Source organism: Osmerus mordax, chromosome 8, assembly GCF_038355195.1.
Source record: "Osmerus mordax isolate fOsmMor3 chromosome 8, fOsmMor3.pri, whole genome shotgun sequence".
NCBI lineage: Eukaryota > Metazoa > Chordata > Actinopteri > Osmeriformes > Osmeridae > Osmerus > Osmerus mordax.
This window is the reverse complement of record NC_090057.1, coordinates 18,845,923-18,872,955: the sequence shown is the minus strand read 5'-3', so window position 1 is coordinate 18,872,955 and position 27,033 is coordinate 18,845,923. Positions and strand designations below refer to the sequence as shown.

The following is a 27,033-nucleotide window of genomic DNA, read 5'->3' as shown; positions in this document are numbered from 1 at the left end:
TATTATTGTTGCTTGTTTTTTCCACAGGTACACTTGCACTTATAGCGGTTCATGTTGTTTAATTGTAACTTGTTTAACTACATGCTCTTATGGTTCTTCCCTTTGGCACTTACTTTGGTTGTTCACAATATGTGCTTCATGTTTTGGCTACTCGCAATGTTTTTGTGGCTATCTTGTTGTTATGATCAGTGACCTATGCACTTTGTAAAGCTCTCTCTTGGAAGTCGCTTTGGATAAAAGCATCTGCTAAATGAATAAATGTAAATGTAAACGAGTGGTGGTGCATCGTAACGGCATGGCAGCTATAATATATATAGCGTGACATGCATTTCCTGAGTGATTTTGTCGTTTGTTTGACACCCTCAAGTTTAACAGAAGTTATTAACCCCTCGTGCTGCCTTCGGGTCACATGACCCAAAGGTTCATAACGAACCATCGTTGTGTTTACCCAATTTTACCCAATACAAAAACAAATAAAAATAATTTTCTTTTAACCATTCCAATGTGGGGGGTCTGAGACAGCCCGACAGTTAAAAGAAAATGCTTCACTTTGTTTTTGTATGAGGTAAATTTTTCGCAATACGACGGTGCGTCACAATGACTGATGGGTCAGAATGACCCGAAGATAACACAAGGGTTAAGTGATGGCGGATTAAACAGAAGGCTATAGCATTTCCCGTTTTGGGTTTTGGCATTTTGATGTGATCATCCACATTAATGATCAAACTTTTATTTTTATGTTTTTTGAATAGTCAACGTCATAAACGTAGTAGTGGAAACTTTATTTTGTAATGTTTGGTGAGTTTTGGCACTTTTCAGTTAGAATTCGCCATGTTACAGAGCCAGACAAGACTTTGCGTACGTTCCGCACATTCTCACGTCTGCTCAAAAGTTTCTGTGACGGGCCGCACATTCTCACGTCAAGTAAATCTTTATACATCACAAAGTGTGCGTGAAAACCAGCGTACGCAAGCTTTTTGTGCGTACGCAACGTTTATACATGAGGCCCCAGGTTTCTATGTTGTAAGCCAGATCTTGACTATGGGCATGTGACATGACAGGGGCAAGGTTATCGTGTTGTCCCATTTCTTTCACAGGTGTCTGTTCAGCTGCTGTCCTGTTTCCTAGCCGTCTCAGTCTCTCCCTTCTCTCCCCCTCAACAGTGTTTTCACTCACTATGGTGTATCTTCACTCACTCATTCACTCATTCACTCATTCGTGATGGAAATCTCACATCTATTGTCCTTCCCTGTGTTTTCCGGCCAGCGTGGGCTGGAACGCAGTTTGCCTCTCCAGACAGAGAGCTGAAGGGTGGGGGTAATGGTGGCCAGACCAACATCCTTCTCCACCCCTCAGCTCCAATCTGAATGCACCCACAATGACTTTTCTCTCAAGTCCATCTCCCATAGAGAGAAGGAGGTGGTGTGAATAAGTGCTCCTTCGCAACTTGGATTGATCTGGCAGCGGATGCCTCTAGCAACTATAAGAGACATTACACAAACAGCAGTTGGCTGGAGGCAGCCTTGGCTTTGATGCAATGTGCAGAGAATAAGCTAAAACTGTTTTGCGTTTTACATTGCCTAACAAATGTGCTGTACCACACTTCCTCAAAACAACCTTCTATTTCATATGGCTCATGTGAATGGTGCTTAACCCTAACTGACGAAGGAATTTTCTTTCATGTTATCTTCTGTGAGGCTGTGAAGGACCATGGCCTACATACACTCCTTATTCTCATGTGAGTCCTTTGACCAGGGGGTGGGGGCATTCTGTGAAAAGGGACCCACGCCAATTTAATAAGTGGAAGTGCTTGTAATGATTTTCTTGCAGCTTGCCAGTTGTGTGCGGTTGCTCATACGGGCCAGACAGCCCGACGGTTAAAAGAAAATGCTTCAATTTATTTTTGTATGCGGTAAAGTTGGCTCTTGGGGGGTCACAATGACTGAAGGGTCACAATGACCCGAGGAGAACACAAGGGTTAAGGAAATAGAGCGGTCGGTCAACTGAGTGCATAGTCCAAGGCCCTCTGGGTGTGTGTGTGTGTGGAGGCAGAGCGAACGAGAGAGAGCGCCACACATACACAGAGGGGCTTTCACAAGGTGTATGTGTGAGTGAACAGATCAGTGAGCACATCTCCCCCCTCCCCAGCTGACTGCTCATCAAAGCCATACTTCCTCTTTCCCTTTCCCTCTCTGTCAAGCACCCCCACCATCCCTCTGTTTCTCTCTCCTCTGGCACCTGCCTCAGTACAGGACAGTGAAGTTGCTGACCCCTGGTGATGAAGGCCAGTCTGAACTGCTTCATGTGTTCTTTATGAGGTCCAATCTGGGCACACACAAAGCACCTTCCAGTCATGTGGTCCAGATGCGGGGGCTTCTGTGTACAGTTTCTATGTGTGTTCTTACAAGATGTCTTTAACCCTGTGTTAATCCAATATTTACCTCTGAATTGCCTCAAATGTGCTAATATCTTCTTCAAAAGCGACAGAGAAAAGAAAACGAGGCATCACACTTGTTTATCCAATTAATCAGTGTTGCAGGCTGCAGCCTTAATTTACCTTATTTCCAGAGACAGAGAGATAGAGGGGGTGAGAGAAAGGGAAGATGTTTTAATTTCATGCCTGACACGGCATGCTCCTTGAGATTTCTCCCTGTGTTGTTTGATGCGGTGCCTCCTGGATTGAATTACCGTAATTTTCGGACTATAAGCCGCGCCTTTTTCCCCCCATTTTTCGACCATGCGGTTTATATAACGGTGCGGCTAATCTATGGATTTTTACAGCTAACGACCACTAAGATATCAGCGAATTTTCGCTTAAAAAAATTATAAATATTCAAAGATGTGCACACTTTTTCAAGGTTTTTCAAAAATAGCCAAAGTTAAGTGGTTAAATGATTTTGACGCTATTAACTAATTTTGCTGGGGAACCCCTAGCACTCCCTCAAGGACCACTGGTTGAAAACCACTGCTGTAGATCACTGCCGGTATGTGCGCTGGGAGCGCACCGTTCAAGTTTGAAAGTTGTGTTTGTGTGTCTGAAACGCTATGTGATACAGTACAGTTTACACAGCACAGTATATGTTCTGTAGCTACTATTGCACTAAATGGTAACACTCAGTGTGCGAAATACCCGTCAATATTCGGGGGGGTCCCCATCTCTCGATTGTTGCGCAATACCAATCTAAATTTGCTCAATATGCAGTAGGCAGGGACGGACTGGGAGTAAAAATAGGCCTTGGACTTTGATCCAATCCGGCCCACCAGAACTGGCCCCGTATACGCCACCAAAGTGCCCTGCTAATGCATGCACATTCTGGGTTTGATGTGATGCTAGTAGGGAGTTCTACAGTTAATGCGAGCGCGCATGGCGCTCAGGCAAAACATTTTGGCTGATTTGAGCGAACATTTTTTTGGGAGCTTTATGTAAAATAAACATGGCGCTAACGATGGTCAGTCCGCTACTGGCAGTAGGTATAACATTACAGTAACTATTTTATGGATGCAAGCCAAGACAATCAGTCTATAGCCTACATGACAACACACACACGCACACACTTAACCATTTTTGATAATCCGATATGCTATTATTCTAGTATTCTACTATTATTCTATATGGTAGGCTAGTATTCGGAAAGCAACACTGACATAAGAGGTTGCATTGGCTAAAGTTGGTTGGATGCACGTTGTGCATTATGCAGACATGACAATGATTGGCACCAATCTGGCGCACTTACAAGAGCAATTAACTGAATAAATGCCAGGTATAGCCTATCGGAGACAGTTGCGGTCTTTCCATGCGCCCACCTGCTTCGTTGACCAACCAGCCGGCAAGTCACTTGTGCTAGCAGCAGTAGCAGCTAACGTTACCTCAGCACCTGCTGCGTCTTCGGAGCACTCGGCCTTGTTTCTTCTGGGGAATCACTGGGTGGGAGATGATCCTCTGTTCTGGTAGTGAGTGGGCCCACTGTGCTAGCTGCAACAGCATTGTCATTCGGTGCCTCTTCATCTCTGAGTGCCACCTTTTTGGATGTGAACCAAAAGTGTGTGAATGATACACTCTGGTTAGCTTTTGCTTGCTAGCCATTGACTTCTCAACGTTTCTGTTTGGTGCACAGGACTGGCTGGCTCCGCTTGGCCAAAAAAATGGTGAATAAATGTTTTGATTTCTGAATATTGAACATGGTCAGCTTAAAAAAAAATGTATGACCATATTTATTTCTTTAGAAAAAAATTGAGACCGCCTTCAAATTTAGCTTCTGAGGCTTTCAGGGGGGCTCATGGGTTAATCGGGGAGTCGAGCCCCCCCGGACCCACCCGTATTTTGCACACTGGTAACACTTGAATACGTTATGCAAATATGCAACTTGTTTATTGAAATGTTAATAAATGGGAGCTTCCTCAAGCAGCCATCTCTTTCCCGACAATCCCCTCTGTGCACGAACCCTTACATATGGTTATTAAACATTAAAACACCTGCGGCTGATGCAGCGCAGCTTATATATGTACACATCATTCAATTTAGCTGCTGCGGCTTATATTCAGATGGGCCTTATAGTCCGAAAATTACGGTAAGTTGGTCTTCCCTCACTGTTTTTCTTTATCCCTCTGTTTCTTTTCTTCATTTGTGGGTACACACAAGCCCAAGTACACACACAGACACACATCAGTGAGCGAACACGGGTCACGCCTGATATGGTCTGCAAGGCCCTAAGGATTTGTAACCATAAGCTAAAATCCAGCCTTACAAAGTGACAGCCAGGGTGACATAGTGGTGGAGCTGCAGGAGATTTAAAGTCAATATGATATGGTGGTAGAGAGGGAGAAGTAGGGAAGGGGTTGGGATGATGGTTCTGCTATGGTATTTGGACTTAACAGTTTGACGTCTTTGCCATTTCTCCTTTCTACAAACTGTTGTAGCGGGTTTGCTCGTTTAAGATTAGCAATACTTAATTTATAATAAAGTATCTAGTTCTTGGGGGCACCACCTCTTATTTGTTGAAGGGATAGAGGAAACCTTATTGAATAATAGCCTTCGTAATAATCAGTCTAATCTTAAGTAGTGAATTCTATGAAAGTAAAGCAGATCAGATAACGTGAGGGATAACGCCAGTATTATAAACAATGATTTATTTAAGGAAATGTAATTATAATGAACAAATACCAGAGAAGTTATAGGTTAGTTGAGAGAGTTGAGTTGAACTGTATACAGTAGGTCCTAAACTATGATGAGGGTTGGTACAAGATGGTAGGTTGAGAGCGCGTGGGGAGGGGGTAGGGAGAGAGAGAGAGAGAGATTGGCTTCTGGAGAACAATGGGAGAGTATGTTAACTAATCCTAATGAAAGTTAGGTTAAATCATTTGCAAACTAAAATCAAACGTAACAAATTAAATCAAATATGCCAATGTTCACAAGTAAGAAATGTAGCAATATCGCAGTTACTGTTGTCACTTTGAAGAAGAGTCAAAGTTCCGTTTGTTGTTGTCAAACGGTTAGAGCAAAGGAATCTTTCGTTCAAGTTCCTGGTGGTCCAGTGAGTTGCTGATTGAGAAGGATAGGTCAGATGTGTCGCGAACACTTCCGGTGAATCCTTGCGAAAAAGCAATGTTTGCTTGTGCGTCGGGGTTTTAAAATCCTTGCGAAAGGGGGGTATCCTTTTGGAGGTGAACTCTTTGATTGGTCAGTTACTCTCACCTGGGCGTCCATCCTGAGATTTATGTATGGGTGTGAAGTGGTTGATAACTTGAGTTCAGATATTTCAAATGTCCATGTATTGCTTATACTTCATAATATACCAATACATTAATAAATGGTTTAGTTTGTAGATTAAAATCATTTTGATATCAAGATTGACTGATTTATCATAACAGGAAAGGAAGTTACATTAAAACATCAAATTATATCAACACAGCATTAAAGGGAAAGCATACATTATAACACATCAACTACTGTCATTGAAATAGTGTCCATGAGCCATGTAGTCACGTTATCCCAACACAAGCTCTTCTCCTGTCTGGCCCCCCAATGGTGGAATCAACTCCCCACCTCCATCAGGGACACCTTCAAGAAAAGGCTCAAGACGCACTTGTTCCGGGAGTACAATGGCACTTAGGAATGCTTGGCTGGACCTGATGTTAGTTTCCTGCAGGATCACAATGACTCGTATTGAGAGACTTGTTGCTCTTGTTGGTTAGTTGTAACGGTTTCAAAGTCTTGTACTCGCTGTGAAATATTTTACTGTTGATTATTTTTTCTACAGGTACACTCTTGCACTCTTGTGGGGAGTTTCATGTTGTTCAATTGTAACTTGTTTACCTGCATGCTCTTATGGTTCTTCCCTTTGGCACTTATTTGGTTTTCCACCATGTATGTTTCATGTTTTGGCTGCTCGCAATGTTTGGGGCTATCTCTTTGTTATGATCAGTGACCTATGCTCTTTTTGTAAAGCTCTCTCTTGGAAGTCGCTTTGGATAAAAGCGTCTGCTAAATGCATAAATGTAAATGTAGTCCTTGAGAATATGTTTGTAAATCCAGAAAAGTTAGTTCTTCCTTAAAATCCTTTGTCTCCATACTGTTTTAACTGGTCTACCTTCTGACCCCATGCTGGGCCAGAAGCTTTGAAGCTCCTGCTCTGGGAGATAAGGACAAGGGGGGAAACCCCCTTTCTCCTTGTCGGGGGTAGGGGAAAGGTTTGATGGCACGTGGTTTGTCGGTGTGACCCTGCTACAATAAACAGCCCTAGAATCCTAGGTGCCTCGGTCAACAGAGCAGTCACCTGAAAGGGTGAAGTTTAATTTCTTGCTTTCCTGCACGAGATAAGTGGGAATCACATTGTCACTTTGAATTCCATCAAGTCCAGTCAATGGGCCAAGGAAAGAGGGGAAGAGTTTGGAAGGGTTTTTACTATGTAAGTTAAAACAGTTTTTATGTCAGCAATCAATTATTGTGGCAAGCCAGACAGACACGCAACAGCTGAAATGAAGTAGCTCAACAATATCATCGTTTCTTTAACCTTGGTTTTTCTGACAGCTGTCCTACTCAGAAATGTATCCACAACCTCAGCTACAAGGACATCTGAGGTGTGTAGTGTTGATTGTACACCACAGGTAAGTCAGAGGTAACCTTCCCTCCCTCCAGGGGGCAGTCAAGTTACCAGCCACGGGAATTTAGTACTGTTGCTGAGGGTGGTAGGGTGACAGGTTTAGAGAAAGATTCAACACAAGGTTTATGGTTTGTACATACTTTTGTCTAAAGAGTCATTCTATCCGTGGTATTCAGTGTGTGACCTGCAAAACTGGCACATTTCACACAAGCTTACTATTCAGAAAAAAAACATAATTTTAGTCATTTGAATCACCATTTAATAATGCTTTTCTGTGAAGCAACAACTGCATGTATACTATCAGGCTATCAAGTGACTTGTGCACTTGTGTGTGACTCATTTTCATTTTGGTCTGTGAGGCAAAGAGCCCACAACTCCCTCAACATGGCCCTGAGTGTGTTTGCCATGTCTGTATGGGGTGTTCTGTGGTTGGAAAATCCAGTTATGAAGACACATCACAAGGACTGTGGGAGTTTGACAGTGGTGCATGTTGATCTGCCAGTCTCCTCATTTCCATATCCATTACATCCTAAAAGAGATGTGTGGCCTTTCATTTCAGTTGATGCTTAACTTCCTTTTACTCTCAAATTACATTTTTTATTGAAATAGCAAGGCAGATGTCCAGTTGTGCATATTTTTGTACCATATAGACAGACTGTATGTTCATCTGTCTTTTTTTCTATTAACTGTTTGTGTGGCTTTGTGCTGTGAAACAGTGTGAGGTCAGATTAACAAGTAATAGGCCTGGTGGCAGGCTGAATGACAGCATTAACCAGAGCACAATGAGACCGTGGGACTAAGCCCTTTTCCAACCTGTCTGACAGGCAGGGAGGGACTGATGTCACCCTCTGACTCAGGGCACCGCTGTCACAGGCACCACCACTGTCATCCTGCTGTCCAGACTCCATCAGCGGACCACAAAGATTGCTTGGAATTTAGTTCTCTTTCTCACTCTCTCTGCTTTCTCTTACACTCACTCTCTCTCTAACCCTCTTCTCTCCTTCGTTCTCTACACTTTTTTTTTTTTTTTTTAAGTCCCATACCATCAATTGCACTGTCATCAGGTTGGTGACATAGTGCCACTTTGTTGTTTAAAAGGGAAAATGAATAGAATGGCGTGACCTCACCTCATCAGTAGCCAGTAGCCACCTCATCAGTAGCCAAGCACAGTTAGGTCACATCATGCTCAGAGAAGTGGAACAGTAACAACAAGAATAGAAATGTGTTTTGTCATGTGATCAGCTCTTGATGTGTTATCTGATTCTTTGCTGGCCTTTTTGATAGTTGGTTATTTTGTATAGCAACCCTTCCCATTGTAGCAGTGTAATATACCAATTGACTGTTGTACTGTTGTACTGTTGCCAAAGTGTAGATAATACTAAACAAGTATGATTGTTTCTACATCGCTATCATACAGTTGAAATTGTTAAAGAATAAACAATTATCTGTTACAGTATGAAATATTGTACAGATGCCTGCTCAAATACTTACTCAACCAAAAGGAGGATGTGTGTGTGTGTGTTCAGGGACAGACCCCCACATCTCAACTGAGGAAAAGGGGCACAGGTCAGGAGACTGTGTGGATACATCTTCTTCACGTGCACTGCTCTGACGTCTAGCCAGGTCCAGTTGCTCCAGACTGTTTACACCGTGGCCTTTCTGGACGCGAGCATGGGAACCGGAGACACTTCAGACTTGTATATATACAAGATATTGTATTTGACAACATTTATTTTTATTTTTGTGTGCTGAGACTCAGGAGGTAATCCCCTGTGCATTGCCTACCTTCCTAATATAGTCCTGGTGTAATGTGTGTGATTGTTGTCCATGACCTTAGGGATCTATCTCATAAGTCCAGATCAATTCGAGCAGCATGGAGAATGCTCTCCACAGAGTATGCATCAAATGAACTGCGTCCCATGACGGAGGGTCCAGTACCTCAAAAACCTGCCCAGTGTTAAACCCTTCCAGGACCCGGGCAGTGGACTGTTGTGGTTGTGTGTGTGTGTGTTGGGGGTGAGGTGAGGTGAGGTGGGGGGCTGGAAAGGAAGAGGTGCAGGCCCTAACACCAGAGGTCCTGCAGTTCTCCCTGGAGAGTCTGGCTGTGTCAGCCTTGCAGCCGGTGAACGTCTGTCCTGGAAACAGTTGCTGTTTTTGCATGATTAGTTTCGGCCACAGAGAGTACAACTCAACTTTCTTTTTTTTTACAGTGGGGTTCCATCAGTAATGAGTTTTCAAAGCAGAATATCATAACTAGTCATTGTTCACCCATGTGCAAGATATGCTCCCGTTCTGGGAAAGGGTGACCATAAACGAGGAGAATGATACGTTTTTGTACTATTGAGATTGTTGTTAGATATTTCAACATGAGTTGAAACAATAATGCACACACACATCCAGTGTATCATTCATTATATCAGGAGATTTGTGTTTATGAGAACAAGTGAGTTTGGGAGTGGCACAGTGTTTCTTTTTATAATTAACAAAATAATATTTGGCAGTTGCTAAGTGACTGTGATTAGTGATAGACTGTGATCCCCCTCTTAGGGCTAAAGGAATTGCCTGGTTGAATGAATAATACTGAGCACAACGGCCCAACTCGGGGGAACTGGGCTTGTTATGAATACAGGGATAAGGCTGCTAAGGCTGGATGTAAACCAGGACTTTAGTCAAGAATCTGTCAGACACCGGTCTCTGCTTACAGTCAATGTAAACAACAGACTTTCCTCTAAAAAAACTATTCTCTGTAAAGTATTGTAAAAAAAAATCATAATAACATAACCAAATCAATTTAGCCATTAAAGTAGTGATATTTCATGTTGAAATAAAATGGGTTTCAGCAAGGGATTCCGTACTGGGAGTCAGGTGGCTGAGCGGTCCCTGTACTGTGTCCCTGTAATGTATGTCGCTCTGGATAAGAGCGTCTGCTAAATGACTAAAATGTAAATGTAATGTAACTCATCCCATTGTCTCTTGATCTATTTCATCCTAGTCTGTAAAATAATCCAGTGTAGGCAAAGTAACACAGACTCAAATTTGATGAATACATAGTTATGCTACATAGTTATGGGGGCACAGGTCGACAGACTGTTGAATCTCTGGCACCTCCTCTCCTTCCAGTCACTGGACATGTTGCTTTCCAAGCTGTTGAGAGCAGTATGCCCATCTGTGCCATTTTCTCTGAGAAAGCAGCAGCATCATCTTATCATCTCATAAATATACAGCATTGCTGAGGAAAATGGTTTAAACTTGTGATTAATGGCCATATGGACCCAAAAAATGTAAAGAGTCCCCCCTTTTATAGCAATCCATCTGCTCTTATAATCCAATCAGAATAATAAAGTGATTTTACCTGACTAGAACTTGTTCATACTTTCCTATGTGCTGATGAAAGGACTCAGTGAAATGACGTTAGCTGGTCATTTTATGCTAGGGCCCAAAAACTGTGATTTTTTTTTTGTGATACAGTCATTTTTGGGGGGCCAATGAAGCTTTTATTTAAAATGCATCTGATCACTCTGCACAATAATAGAGAAAAACAATGTAAATCAACACCATGACAACTGAAACAAAAAGGGTCACTGCCAGTTCTTTTGGCCAAAACTGTACATACAATTATCATCTAACTCGAACATGGCCTACTGGGTTTACTTTTAACTGATGTATGTGTTCTCTGTGAGTACAACCTGTTTCTAGGGTTACATAAGTTTATAAATTCACCTTGTACTGGTCTTAATGTAACTGCCTATGTTGTTTCTCCGCCTACTTGTGAGTGAACACAGGAAGTGGTTTGGGTCTTCCTGTTGCTTTAAGGCTGACAAATATCACACTGTGAACTGTCACATTTTCCACACAGAGTAAGAAAAAACCACATCTCCATATTTGAATTTCAGTTTGTCTTAATAAGAATGAATTTGGCATTCTAGTCCCAAGTACCTAAATGATCAGTCAACTTTGTTGTGACCGCATCATTCTTGAGATGAACAAGAAAAAAAACTATACTATTACAGTAACATACTTCATTATTCTTTGTCTTAGTCCAACACTGGCAACTCCATCCACAGGCATTACTAGTTCTTTGACAACACTGAACCAATACTTTCCTTCCAGAGTGCTACCAGGCTAAACCAGTTAAGTTTACATAAGTGATAGATATCATCCATCTAGACATTGTTTTTGGTGAAGAGAAAGCTACTATATTGAGACTTTCAGATGTATAGTTGTACTGTTGTATTGATCATTTCATGATCACAGTGGGTTTAAAGTACTGAGCTCAGCAATCAGAATCAGGTTTATTCGCCAAGTAAGTGTACACAAACAAGGATGCCAAACTAGCCATGCTTTGAGCATAAACCTAACTTCGATGAGCAACAAATCTACGAGCTCTGTTCACATTATTGCCAAGAGCTGCTGCTATATTCAATCAACGATTGAGTACTTATTTGAATGTTATGTAAATTTGATCATGCTACCACCCCTTTTATCATGGCCCACCCACAACTTTTATCAGTATTAGTTTGTTTTTTTTACTCCCAAACCATAGTCTGTCTGGAATATTATGGTGAAAATGGCTCTCTGCACAGTTGCTAAGAATAGAAGCAATTTTGAATGCCCTGCATTGTTCACGGCTGCCAATGGATATTTATAGCCAGCTCAGATGTTACTCTGGCTTTGGTGTTGGTGAGACACTTACACCATGACATGTGTCATGACATGTGGGGGCCATGCTGTCAGCCAAGTTGGCACTTTCTGTGAGGGGATGCTTCCAAAGATCACTACTTACCTTTAATAATGTTACCTCACATTTTTACACAGTTCAGGAGTCGTGTCTGTTGTATTGACTGGGGTTGTGCCTCTTGTCTGATCCCCACTGGCATGAGCAGTGAACTTTGCGAAGTTCTAACTGTGAATGTTTGATGTAAATACTGAGCATTTTCACATAGTCTCCTAGATTGTAAATGCAGAGCTGTTTATTCTTAAGATCAAAATAGGTAAGAGTGTACGTTTGTGTGTGAGTGAGAGAATGTGGGTGAGAGCGTGTTTGAGACTATGTTAAACCTCAGTGGGAGCACTGTGTCCATACCCGTGCATCCTATCAATCACACTGAATCTATCAGTAGTGTGTCTCCAACGTCGACTTTGCTCTTCCCCTGTTCGCCAGAGAGCCATTTGATTGGTTGCCAATGACATCACCCCTGCCTCGTAGGACATGGGACTATGAGCATTGTTCATTCGACAGTCCTAGCATCGGAAAGCTGATTTAACAGCCGGCGAACACCCTCCGCCCACTGTTGGGTTGGCTCTCACGATATAAAACGTGTTAATTTAATATTAATGAAGTCGTTTATTGGCTTATACCCGTGTCAATCTTAGAGTGCGACTTCGGTAGGTTGGCTGACCCCCGTGTATATTATTACAGAGGACCAGGGTAAAAGTAAAAATGTTGCGTACCCACGGCACTGGGACAGGCTGAATGGAGTCAACCTTTTCTGTGAGCGCAAATAATATACGTCTACATTAAATTGGAGCGCACAAGATATTACTTCAAAAAATGTGAGTAAACTTTAGTGATCTTAAAGGTGTGGGTCAATATTGTCTAGCCTTCAACTTTAGAAAATGCTACGGTTATAGCTCTACTGACGAATGCAACATTAAAAGGCATCGTTATCTAAATTCACGTGATGTAGCATGGGCTACCGCAAATATGGTTACAAATACTGAAATACAGAAATATAATGTAGCAGATTGCATGCAGTCAATCGGTGTGTTCTTTTCTGAATAATTGTTGGTTTAAATACGTGAAGTTTGTATTTGGTTACAGCAATGACAGTGTTATAGGCATCCTATCACATTTTTATAATAATGTTTAGTTAAATAATTGCTGCGTTCAAAGCGAATAATGCTATTAATACGATTCAGTCAATGTGCATCGAATAGGCTACCCATATCACATTCCTAGCACGTCGTCATGCCGGTTTCTTGAATGAATTGATCTTGAAGGATTTCCCCTGTCCTTACTGTAGCCAGTATCTAAAATTGTTGGGAATAATGCACTATGGGCAGGCTCCGCGATTTTGAGTGTTTGTCTTGAGGACATGGCTTATTAAAACGTTTGAGGGAAATCAGCTTCTCTCAACCCATGACTGTTCCAGATGTGATGTGAAGGGAGAGACCAAACTGCGGCGTAAGCTGCCTTGATGCAGTATTTTGTCACACCGACACTAGGCTATAACCTTTGTTCAACAATAGCGTAAATCCTACTGTTTGCCAAATACGCAAACAGCATTACTATGCTGGAAAATACATTTCCCACATGACCCGCAGATGCTTTCATAGATGGTGTAGATTTTACATTTATGGTAAGTCCTTTTGACTGTTCAAATGGTACTTTACATATGTGCAGAATATCCTCAAGACACTTACTGTTTATGTGTTACCAAACTATTCCAATTGCTGTCTTCAGTATGTTGCTGATATTTGCTTGCTATTAAGGGTTTACTATTTTGCAGGAAGTTTAAACAGATAAGAAAGCTTTCATTCAGGAGCAATATCATCCAGGCCAATCATTTAGTCTTCAATAAATCTCCAAACGACTTGATATTGTGTAGGAACAACTAAGATTGACTGTTACTTTGTATGACAGCAAATAAATGGTCCAGTGTCATCTTCAGTGGATATATTCTGGAACTGCTACTCTCTGTGCACCCTTAGCCCTGACGGAATCTTCTTCTGGATCTTTCTTCTCCTCCTGTAGACGCAGGCTTGTTGAGTTCTCAGTAGACGTCAGCTCTCAGCCTCCCCATGCCTCCATCTCCTCTCGACGACAGAATTGTGGTGGCGCTGCCAAGGCCGATCCGACCTCAGGAACTCCGACTGCGCCTGGACACCAGCTATTTGGACTCCGTTACCTCCAGCGGCAAAACGGTCATAAATTCCACTGTGGTGAAGATCCAGACGACCAACCTCACGTATATGCCCTCATCCAACGGCTCCACGCGCTCCTTGTCGTGTGGATGCAGCAGTGGCAGCTGCTGCTCGGTGAGCACCTATGAGAAGGACGCCCACAGCAAGAGCCACAGCCTGAGCCAGGTGAGTGCCAGCAGCCCCAACCTCAGCTACGCTGGGGCCTCCATCCCTATGGTCAGCAACCATGAGGCTCTGACTAGCCACAGCCCGGGCCAGCCCAAGGCCTCCCCTGTCCGGGTCATCCACCCCAATGAGCTGGCCAGGCGCATGGCCCGCTGCCCCATGGGCCACCCCGTGGGGCCCTTGCCGGTCATCATCGACTGCAGGCCCTTCATGGAGTACAACAAGAGCCACATTCAGGGGGCCGTTCACATCAACTGCTCGGACAAGATCAGCCGGCGAAGGCTGCAGCAGGGCAAAATCACTGTGCTGGACCTTATCTCCTGCCGCCAGGGCAAGGACTCTTACAAGGGCATTTTCTCCAAAGAGATCGTGGTTTACGATGACAACACCATGGACCCTTCCAGGGTGACCCCCTCCCAGCCCCTTCACGTGGTTCTGGAGTCACTAAAGAGGGAGGGCAAGGATCCCATCGTTCTCAAAGGTAGGACATTTTCAGTGGAACTTGATGGTAGAAACACCAGGACTGCTTGGTGGGTTAAGGACAGAGGGTGTTGTATGAAGCCATGGGGGTATATAAGGAGCTACATTTCTGAGACTTCTGTTTTGGGCCTTAGGGAAGGATAGAGAGATTTGTTTACTGTCAGTCCCGATACTTTTCAAGGATTATTTAACCCGTTTCCGTTGTGTGTTGACGGGTTTGCAGAGTTGTTGCAAAGTAATTTGTTTAAGCTCTCCCATTTGTTTCTTCTGAGATAAATCCACATGGTTGATTTAGGGTAGCTTTAGAGACTTGTTTTGCTCTGTGTAGTAAACTTATATTGTCAACTCATGGTCATTACACAATAAATCATTGTGTGACACCTTGCTACTGTATATGATTATATGTATAGATATCAGTAATACAACAAAAGCTGATCCTTCCCAAGAGAATATCCACTCCCCACAGTGTTTTGGACAATCCAATCAGTACAAAGTTTACTATTTTTCAGTCTAGCAAGACACAAATGAGCGCACTTGAGCACACAAAAACACGCATGCACGATTCACACACACACCCGCACACACACATGTTTAGCAGAGATGGGGAAGCAGCTGTTGGTAAATATGTAGTCCTGTTGAGGCAGCAGCTCCTGGGTCTGTGCCAAGTTTTTATCGACTGTGTGTGTGTGTGTCTGTGTGTGTGTGTCTCTGTGAAGCTGGGGCTGTCGACTGAGTTTGGGGCTGGGACAGGGACTTTTGTCTACCTCTAGTCTGCCTCTCTTGCAGGGAGATCACAGCACCTTGATACTATCCTCTATCCTCCCACACCTCTCTCCTCTCCACTCCTCTCCTTCTCTCTCCTCTCCCTCTAGTGCTTTGATGGAAGAGACTTATCTGAACACCCTCTGTCTCTGAATGTAGAGGATAACACGGAGCGGTTTATGCCAGACAGTCTTTTTCTCTCCTGATTTAATTCCCCTGAAATGGAAGTATTCAGCTCCTGCTGGAATCCATTCTTAATTTCCTCAAGCCTGTATCTCGCTTGTATGTTTGACTGTCTGTAACACTGCTGGTCTCACTGGCACTGTGTAGATGGAGGAAAGCATGTGAAGTTAAGACCCATCGACATATGGGTTACCAACATGTGTAATTTATCGGCAGACATAATTTTGATTATTGGTTCTGAAACATCGGTATTATGTTTAGCATAAACTGTCTCTTGTTAATTTGAGTTTATAAGATAAATATAATTTGTTTTATGTTGCGTCAAAGCAAACACATTTATTACAGATTGTTATACATTTTCAGGTTTGATGATTGCTCTCTACTTTACATACACATAAAAGCAATTACATGTGCTATTATTGGTAAAATATAGGAATAACTTAAATATTAAATACATATTTACAAATATCAGGGCTGACATTAGGTAACAGTAACAGGGTTGACTGTGTAGTGCAAAATGTATTCATGCCAACCCGGTTACTCCACTGTCCCTGTGGAAAAGTAACAGGCTTGGCGATTACATGGTTGACAATAGCAGGGTTGACAGGAACAGGGTTGATTTAGGGTGACAGGGATGACATGGGATCTTCCCCTTGTGTTTAACAATGTAAAACATTAGAATACATTGTGTAAAAAGGCAGTGTGTGTACCATGGTCTTCATACTAGGCCAACAATGTCATTTCATTAGCATCTTACTACTTAAGAAACAGTACAACTATTTTATTGGAGAGTTTAACCAGAGTAGAGGATAGCAAACTGAGGAACACTGACAAATAGTTTTTTTACATGTTACAATCATTTATAAAAATTAAACTTTGAACAGTGAAAAGACAGTGTGCACTTTATAACAAAGTTCAGATTTTATTAACATTATTGGATTTTTATACGTTATATTCATAATGGGACATGCTAGATACTATAAAAAAAAACATGAATAGAATCACATACAAACAATTTGTAAGTTAATTTAATGTTACCTAAAAAGCTTTTAAAAATCTGTTAGGACACAAATTGTCGTCTTTTTGTGGAATGACTCAAACATGTTTAATGTTACATGTAAATAACATATGCAATACACAAATAACAACTGAGTGTTACATACTCAATAATGATATATCTACAATGGTATCTGTATACATTTAGATCATTTAGCAGACGCTCTTATCCAGAGCGACTTACAGTAAGTACGGGGACATTCCCCCGAGGCAAGTAGGGTGAAGTGACTTGCCCAAGGACACAATGTCAGTTGGCATGACCGGGAATCGAACTGGCAACCTTCAGATTACTAGCCCGACTCCCTCACCGCTCAGCCATCTGACTCCCGTACTCCCTGTGTAATAGTATATAATAACTAGAGAGAGTACCATTTCTTGGGAAATTGTGAGGTGTGCTTGCGCCCGTTGCAGCTCGGGCAGTTTTCTTAGTTTTTTACTGTATCCCTCCTAACCAACTGTTTAAACTAATATCAAACATCCAAACATTTGGAGAATGACAATATTTTTTTAAATATGAAAACGTTAAAAGATTTTCAACTGATATGTCTGTATATTTGAAAAAAAGGATGCATAGTTACTTTCGAAGATTGCATAGATTCAAAAGCATACAACATACATTTCTTGCTTCTTACTTACCCTTCAAAATGCAAAGCATGAAAGTGTAGAATGAAACAGGGTTCTCTTATTTTCCTTAGTGCAAGAGGTAGGCTAATGGTGATGTGGGAGCCTTATCAGTGCATCTGGAAAGTATTCTCAGCGCTTAAGTTATTCCAAAATGGATTATATTCATATTTTTTCCCAAAAATTCTACACACAATACCCCATAATGAGAAAGTGGCACCTTTGGCAGCAATTACAGCCTCAAGTCTTTTTGAGTATGATGCTACAAGCTTGGCACACCTATTTTTGGACAGTTTCTCCCATTCCTCTTTGCAGGACCTCTCAAGCTCCATCAGGTTGGATGGGGAGCGTCGGTGCACAGCCATTTTCCGATCTCTCTAAAGATGTTCAATCGAGTTCAAGTCTGGGCTGTGGCAAGGCCACTCAAGGACATTTACAGAGTTGTCCCAAAGCCACTCCTTTGTTATCTTGGCTGTGTGCTTAGTGGCGCTTTTTATTTAATTATTGTGGCCCCCCTCAAGATTGGAGTGCGAAGATTACGTTAATGTTAAAATTATTTGTCGCTTTTCAGAATGTATTCAACAAAATATTACATATTACAAAAACATATAGAAAGATTAGGCATGTATTTATTTATATCATGGCAGGAGGATGACTATGGAGAGAGATATGTCTCAAAATTATTCGTAAATTCAAGTACCATGATCAGGGCTGGACTGGGACAAAAAATTATTATTATTGATATTTGGGAGTGGGAGTCAGGCGGCTGAGTGGTTAGGGAATTGGGCTAGTAATCAGAAGGTTGCTTGTTCAATTCCCGGTCTTGCAAAATTGACGTTGTTTCCTTGGGCAAGGCACTTCACCCTACTTGCCTCGGGGGGGAATGTCCCTGTACTTACTGTAAGTCGCTCTGGATAAGAGCGTCTGCTAAATGTAAATGACTAAATTTGATATTTTATTGTTATTATTACTATTCTGCTTAATATTGGCTTAGCAACTTTTAAAAACAGTTTACTGTTAATTTTAACTATTGTAAGATTCATATTGGGCGCACATAAAACACACACACACACACACACACACACACACACATCCCCCCTTCCTTGCTGAGAGTACCTGTTAATTTGCCTACTCCTTACCACGTCGTCAACTACTCATTCTTCCATCTTTTACTCTCTCGCTCCCATGGCCCTGTCATGGTCACTCTCCTCCTCCTTGGCTTCTTCCCTGACCCCAGTGTTGCCAGGTCCGCGGTTTTCCCGCGGAATTGGGCTACTTTTGAAGTGTTGCCGCGGGTTGAATTTTTTGTCCGCTGGTTCGGGCAGACCTATTTTGCATGTAAATTACATGAATATCTTTAAATAAAAATCCATATTTTAAATAAAATAATTTATGTATACCCAAATCCTACCAAACTGACTCCAGATCAGCACGTACACACATTGACATGGGACAAGCCCACATACACACACGCACTGTGCGTGTGCACACGTGCCTAATGCTCTCAGTCTCTGGAGAAAACCTCCTGAAAACTGCTTTTAATGCTGGCATACTAAACATTTGGTGTTACTTTGTAGATATTACAATACATTTGGCAATGATAGCAATGCTGTTGGACTTTAAAAGCAGTGTATATGGTTTGGCAGGGGCATATTTTGAGTTCTGATATTGGGCTGGTTTTTGGGCTGGTTTTGATTGGCCATCGGGCTGGCTTTGTCACACAGACCTGGCAACCCTGCCTGACCCTGTCAGTATGTTTCTTCCTCTCTGAGCCAGCCACCTCTCCTCCTTCCTCTACAGGTAATGCTGAAGTTGAAGCAGCTAAAGCCCCCCAAACATGTTCGACATTTTTGCACATTTTGTGGCATTCGCCAGTAGGTTTTTATCGCATAACTTTTCTGCGCCTCCCTTGCGCTTTGGTGGTAATTTCTCCTTTTTAGCGATGCTAAACATTAACAAGGGGGTAAGTTGGCTGAGCGGTGAGGGAGTCGGGCTAGTAATCCGAAGGTTGCCAGTTCGATTCCCGGTCATGCCAACTGACGTTGTGTCCTTGGGCAAGGCACTTCACCCTACTTGCCTCGGGGGAATGTCCCTGTACTTACTGTAAGTCGCTCTGGATAAGAGCGTCTGCTAAATGACTAAATGTAAATGTAAATGTAAATGTAAATGTAACGATGCTAAACCAGCATACGCATTAGCCAACAGCTCGTGTCTTAGGGCCTGCGGAAGGCGATATTATGAATCAGGGGAAGGGGGTTCCTGGATTTGATTGGGTCAGGCCAGTGACAATAAAGAAAATTAACCAATGGGCCGCTGTCAGTTCTTTATGGGCTGGCCCGACCAAAAAAAGCCTATAAATTATATCGGGGATTCGGATGGCAAGTCCAGCCCTGATACATCCTTTAACTGGTCAACATGTTCCTTCACATGTAACATACATCATGTAACATGTTCACATGTTCCTTCACATGTAACATATATCCTTTAACAGGTTACATGTTCCAGTCTCTCCTGCAGGTCTTTACGTACGCTTTCTGTATTCCCTTTCATCTCTCTGTCTCTCTCGCTTTCTATCTATGTATGTGTATCCTCTGTCAATTTTGGTCTGCCACTCACTCACTTTCTCTCATTAGCTATATCTCTCTCTCTCTCCCTCTCCCTCAATCTCTCTCTCCCTCTCCTTCTCTCTTTCTCTCCCTCTCCACCAACTTTCTCTTTCTCTCTCCCACTCTCTCTCCCTCTCCTTCTTTCCTTCCCACCTCATCTGTCACTGTGGTCTCCATGTGTCTCCAGGACACGGGGCATGTGTCATGGGAATAGAACTTATATTGCCGATTCGGTCCCTGACCATGATCCACAAATGTTCCACGATTTACAAATGTGTTTTGCGATCCACAAAAACAAAATTCTTAATCGTGATTTGTAAGTTGGCATTTACATAAATGTGCTATGATTTGTACACATAGATGTCTATTCGTAAATATATCGTTTGTAATTTGGGTGGGGGGGGACAGACCATGAGAAATGCACACACGAAATGTTAAGTATTGCAAACGATATATTTACGTATAGTCATCTATGTGTACAAATCATAGCACATTTATGTAAATGAAAACGTACAAATCATGATTAAGAATTTTGTGGATCGCAAAACACATTTGTAAATCGTGGAACATTTGTGGATCATGGTACTTGCATTTACAAATAATTTTGAGACATCTCTCTCCATAGATGACCATGTCATCAGTTTTATTCTTGGAATTGCTCCAGTAGATCATGCTGAAAATGACTCAGAACCATAATGTTGCTGCGTGACATACTGGATCTGAGAACGGTAGCAATCGCTAGTCCAAGCTTGTCTTAAATTTTGTAACCCAAAGTTTAGTTTTGATTTATGTATCAGCCACAGGTCTTATCAAAACACTCTATTATTTATGTTTAGTGTGCACCAATTTCTGATGAAAATTCTGATGGCATTCTGAAAGGGAGAAAGACATTCTGTGCTTTCTTCAATGAGATAATTGCAAATAATGATAGAATTGCTTTAATACACACATTTGTTGACGTGTTAATTAAGCCAGAAAAGGAACAATGTTATCACATTGTTAGGGAATTCTATCCTGATAAGAGAGAAGCCTTGATTGTTATATTAAGGTGGTGGTGAAAAATACCACATTATTAATTTAACTCTGGAAAAGTTAATCCCCAAAGGGCCCGCTTGATTGTTGTTAATCCCCAAAGGGCCCGCTTGGTTGTTGATGAACAAAACAAGCTTTTACAGATAAAACCCTCCACCTAACTGCTAATTTGTTTGTTCACTGGCCTATCAGTGTGGCTGTTTTGAACTACTGATGAACTGCTTGACAATTCATCAGTAGATCCCAAACAGTGACCTAGACAGGATTTGAACTTTTGTGTACAATACATGAACTGATACCCTGGGCCACTGTGTGCCCCCTCACCTCACCTCCCCAACACACAACCCACCTCTACAACCCTCACCTCCCCATCCCTTTCCACACCTCCCCAATACACACCTCACCACCCCACCTCCCCACCCCTCACCTCCCCACCCAATGATTTCATAGCGACAGGTGCAAATGTCCCCCATTTGAAGAACTGAAAGTAACTGAAAACATAAGCCTGATGTAAACAGTTGGTTTATTTGTCCAGTGACACATTATCATCTTTATTTTTGCCTGTCTGTGACGACCCTGGAGCTCTCCCTCATCTCTCTCCCTCAGACTGATGAAGGGGGAAGTTCTCCAGACATACATACAATATGCAAAGTGAAAATGTGGCTCTCTCACCCAAATCCAATCTGATGTGGATTTCATCCAATTCAAATTGGAAATTCAAATAACCAACTGTAGTAGCTTGGATCCTTGGATCCTGGGGTGCTTGATTATTGTTGGACTTATCTTATTTGAAAGCCTTTTTGTGTAATGCAGTGGTCTGTTATTTTGTCAGCCTATCAAAACTGGTATGCAAAATCCAGTTATGCTCTCCTAAAGATAGAACTGGCTGAGATAAAAAAGAAAAAAAAGAAGTGATTATTAGAGGAAGGCAATTTTAACCGCACAGCAGATCATAGAAATTGTCTTTCATTTGATAATTATCCTTGTCTGCTGCACTGATGTGTCCCTGACAAACCCCCACAACAAACAAAAACATTTCAGTTCCAAACATCAATATTTGTTTGACCGTTTCCTGTTTCTGATCCTCTTTACCTACCCAGGAGGCCTTAGTTTCTTCAGGCATAACCACGAGCACCTGTGTGACCACTCGCTGCACCTGCGCGAGGGCCTGGACGCCGCCGGGGCCTCCGGCCTCTCGGGGGCGCTACCTCACTCCCTGCCCTCCACCCCAGACATCGAGAACACCCAGCTGACCCCCATCCTGCCGTTCCTGTACCTAGGGAACGAACAGGATGCTCAGGACCTCCACCAGCTGCAGCGCTTGAACATCAGCTTCATCCTCAATGTAACCACCCACCTGCCCCTCTACCACTACGACACAGGCCTGTTCAGCTACAAAAGGCTGCCCGCCACTGACAGCAACAAGCAGAACCTGCGCCAATACTTTGAGGAGGCGTTTGAATTCATCGGTATGTACCGAGCCTCCACAGTGCTACTGTCACTTGCAAATAAGTGAGGGATTTGGGTTTCCTCCACACGGTATGTGACAAGGTTTGTCATGTCAGTCATTTAAAATATAAATTTGAATATACATTGAGTTAGCAGGGGCTTGAGTGAGGTTGAGGCCTATTCAAACTACCTTTTTATTGATCCAAGGCTATGTACAGTATGTTGGCTGCTTTTTGGGGTGTAACTATGGACTTCTCAGGCATACTGTGTTTTAAAGTGAACTGTAGAAACACACTTGAAAACTGCTGTAGACTTCACATTTAATTTGTTTGTTGGATGTGTTTAGTGTTTATATGGTGCGTCTAAGGTACCTTTGTTGTTCCCCGGGTGTGTGGAGCCCTACGTATATACCTCCTCTTGTGTGTTTGCAGAGGAAGCACAGCGTGCAGGTCAGGGCCTGCTGATCCACTGCCAGGCGGGCGTGTCGCGCTCGGCCACCATCGTCATCGCCTTCCTGATGAAGCACACCTGGATGACCATGACTGATGCGTACAAGTTTGTCAAGACCCGGAGGCCTATCATCTCGCCCAACCTCAACTTCATGGGTCAGCTGCTGGAGTTCGAGGAGGACCTCAACAACGGCGTAACGCCTCGCATCCTCACTCCCAAGCTGATGGGGGTGGAGACCATTGTCTAGGCAACCATCCTGCCCACACACACACTTAAACATGCACGCAACATACAGTGTAAGAGCTACTGGCTACTTGGTACTAGTCCAGTTTGGAGTGAGAGAGAGGCACTTTATTTGAGAATCCCCTCCTGCTCATCTGGGACTGTCTCCGGAGGGCTGGAGCTCCGGGTCACTGACGATGAGAAACAGCAGAATCCCTGCTGCTCCCAACTGGCTGCTGTCCCAGAAGAGCAGACGTGTTTGACAGAGGAGCGGTCAGTGGGAAGCTGTCCATGCATGAACGGTGAGGAGCAAAACATGAAGGAAAACAGATGAACTGCTTTCAGAGAAAAAAGGCAAGCTGCTCTGTGGGCTTATAGAAGTTACCAGTGAAAGGAACTCTTCCAGTTCTAACCGCAAGCTCCCAACGCACATGTTTATGTTTGCAGGCTCCGGCCGAGCCAGCCATGGCAGTGCCTGTCAGAAAAGATGAAGACTTGTTTGGTGTGTTAATGTTCTTGTTCTATTTTTATACGGGGTTAATAGGGGTGACCATGACAAGCCTGTAGTGGCTTACTGTGCAATAATTTCGCAGTGGAATGCAACTTGAGAGCCTGATCTTATGTGTATATATTGTTGATGAAGAAAAAAAAAATGTTTCCAGCTCTCTGCTGAAGCAATTTTTTGTTGTTGTTAATTGTTGTAGATTTACGTCTCTTTTTGCTAGTGCAAAATGTGCCCTTTTGGAACAAAATCTGCTGTAACATTCATGTGGATTGATCTTCTAAAACATTTTTTTTTCTTAAAGCTTTTCCTAAAGAGATAAACAGTTGATGTATTCCACATTCAAATATGTGATGCTTGACATGCTATCATGCTATATTGTATTAAAACATTTTGTTTATTGCACCATCAAGGTAGGGACCTATGTTTTTGATGCATACAGTTATGCTGTAAAGTGCTGCAAGGCTGTGTATTAGAATGGGAAGTTGTGTTTTTTAAATTTTGTGTCACTGCTTTATGTTGTGTCGGTTGTTGTCTTTGTACGTTGGTTTCATTTTGTTTGTCCTGTTTAAAGAATACATGAAAACCATCTCACAGCCCCATTTTGCCTTGACCTTTCTTGTCTAACTTGGTTTTCCACCCCCACATCCACCATCTGCATTATTACTTTAGCAATACATGGAAATAATAAGATTTAACAGCCATAAAAACCTGGTACTGCATGAGTACTGGGAACAGATAGAAGAGCGGGCTTCTATCGTGTTTGGCACATTTCTGCTGTTGTACAGTAGCATTAAGATTATCACTGCCTGCTACTGTAGTGTCCCCTTGTCTGGTTGAGATATCTCACTCATTGCCCTACTCTATTGTAGTGTCTAACCCTTGTAGGTAACGTTTTCTTGGTGCAGTAGTCTTTTCAGCTGTTCCAAGATAACATAGGGCTCTGAAATAAGTTGAGTCCAACTGCTGGATTCAAATGAGATAAATTTTCCGAAGTCAGGGTAAAAAGTGGTAAATTCCTCACCTAATCTCTTCAAACTCCCCATCCCTTCAGCTATGCTGAAGGGACATAGTCTGCTCTGCCTTGTGTTTGCGAGTGCTGCTGTCACATGCGGCCCTAGTGCCTCAATTGATGCCTTAATACATGTTTGACCTGAGGGCTTGCGTCTGATTTGGCCGTTTGCGTGCAGACAGCAGCCAACCAGGCTGTGGAGTATAACCTACTCCTCCTCTTCAGCAGTCAGTCTCTTAGTAGTTTCCAAAAACAAAATGCCACTTTGCACACAGCTTCTCCTCACACAGGCTGTGAGGGAGTATTTGTTCATAACTATACTGGAGTGACACTATATGTGAATTTCAAATCCAAAAACACCTGTTTAGCTTTCCCTTGAGGATCATGTTATTGTAAGTGTGTTTTGGTAATGACATCTGAAGGGAAAGCGGGGGTGTTGGTGTAAGTGTAATCCACACAGAATGCACTGACAGAAGATGGCTGCCTGTGTATGTGCTGTGTGACCCTTTACTGAGTCTGTGAATCTCAACAAAATGTGCTCTTGAATAAAATACGCTGGATAAAACCAGGCAACAGGCAGCCACACACACTGTAATTAAAAGACTGTGTTGATGTTATGATTTGCCCCATAATCATCCTGACTCGACTGAGACCAAAATTCACATGGAGAGATCTTTAACAGAAGGCAAGGGATATAGAACTTCATTGGTCTGACTCAGTATGGGAAAGACAGACTGCTTTTTTTATTTAAAAAAATGCTTTGCACGTGCAATTATAATATTTGTGTCGTAGTGTCCTTTGGGCTTGTACTCTTACTTACTCTTACTTTGCATTATATAGTATACCACATTTATAAAGACTTTATACTATATTGCTTTTGAACCTAAAAACCCAATTATTACAATAAATCCTCCTCTATAAGGAAGAATGACATTTGACAGTCGACTGTGAGAGAAAAAATAAACATGCTCTTTTGAAGTGGTCGCACAGCTAAGACAATATACAGCATTGAATCAATACACACAAGATAACTGAAATGTCTGGTTGCTACCGTCATGTATTCAGACGTAATATTGGTGCTCAACAATATGTTTGGATATGATAAAGGTCTATAGTAGAGTAGGGAGTGAAACTTTCATCCTTTATTTTTTTACAAAGGTCTAAAACATTGACCACAGCTTGTGAATTTATGTACATAATGACCATCTGCAACAAAAAAAAGGTACTTTTCACCTGAGGCAATGTAAAAAAGGAAGACCCTGCCCCACATTTAGCTGGCTCCTATTTTACTGTATGCACTGAGTGGCCCAGGCATTTCTTTTTTAATTGCCTAGTGTATTTAATTTAATTGTTAAATGTAATAGTTGTACTGTGCTAATATTCTCTGGATGGAAAACAAGGCATGTCTTTTGTCTTCCAGGTTTATGAGAGCCCTGTGGTTCTCGGTGCTGTGTGTATGTTTGTCCTACAGTGTAGAGGTCATGTTTTAAGGCTTTGTTTCAGGCAATGCCTGGTTTGAATGACAGCTCCAGGAAGGGTGTGAGGCATGGCTTTTATTTGGAAACACACTTCTGTATTAGAACAGTTTAAACCTGTCATATTGGATGTGGACTGTTTCACAGCTAAGACTTGTTTAAAAGTTTCTGCTTTGTGCTCAGAGTCTGGACAGAGTGGATTTTGTTACACAATGGATTTACAGTGCATTTGTGTCTGTAGTCAACAGTCAAGTATATACTATATAGTCACTACTTTCTTTCTATGCACATTCATTACTATTTTTGCACTGACCTACAGTATTGACAGCTGGATTTATTTTTTCACAAAGGGTGCTATTATTATGGAGGCCTTCTCCCACACCTTTTTGCATGACCCGCTGAAAGTTTCCCCAACAGATCTAGCGTTTTCTCCTCTACCTTCCTTGAAACGGTTTGAGCACTGTAATTTTGTAATCCCTTACCCTACCTTGTGAGGTTTTAAATAAACAGAGGCTTACATTTTAGCTCGAGTCATGTGCCTTTTTTGTTATCATCGCTCGGTTTATGGATGTATCCGTTGACCAAAAGCATTCCCAGTATTCCTAAATCTTGACTTCTATGATAACAACAAGTGTCATCCTACTTAGCCCTGGATGGGTGGTCATGCTCCCAGTTCTTCCCTCTCCCCAAGTCTGAATCCACACATCACGGCAGCAGCAGAAACAGAGTTGAGAATTATTTGTTGCCCGTCCATTGAACCTTGTGTCACATAGCTGCAGGACTTATGGGCCTATATTTATTTCAACTCTGCAAGCACCTACCTCCTCATTGCTAGCGAGGTTAGGGGTGTGAGGTAGGTGTGAGTTGTGGGGTAGATGGTGATTGGGGGGAGGGGGTTGGTTAAAGGGTCAAGTTTTCTCCATAGGAACAGGCCCAAAAATAGTTTTTAGTGTTGTTTCTAATTACGAGTGATGAGCTGCCTGGCTCATTAATC

The 27,033-nt window shown here is 42.4% G+C and overlaps 2 protein-coding genes across 2 annotated transcripts in view; both read left to right on the top strand.

Moving 5' to 3' along the window:
* Window positions 1-27,033, top strand: part of LOC136947538 (putative nuclease HARBI1) — a 91,231-nt gene that overhangs the window by 37,739 nt on the left and 26,459 nt on the right. The window lies entirely within an intron of this gene.
* dusp10 (dual specificity phosphatase 10) lies at window positions 12,486-26,563 on the top strand. Its single transcript, XM_067242305.1, has 4 exons — window positions 12,486-12,653; window positions 13,855-14,670; window positions 22,030-22,398; window positions 22,810-26,563. The coding sequence occupies exons 2-4, from the start codon at window positions 13,902-13,904 to the stop codon at window positions 23,073-23,075; spliced, it is 1,404 nt and encodes a 467-aa protein (XP_067098406.1). The 5' UTR covers window positions 12,486-12,653; window positions 13,855-13,901; the 3' UTR covers window positions 23,076-26,563.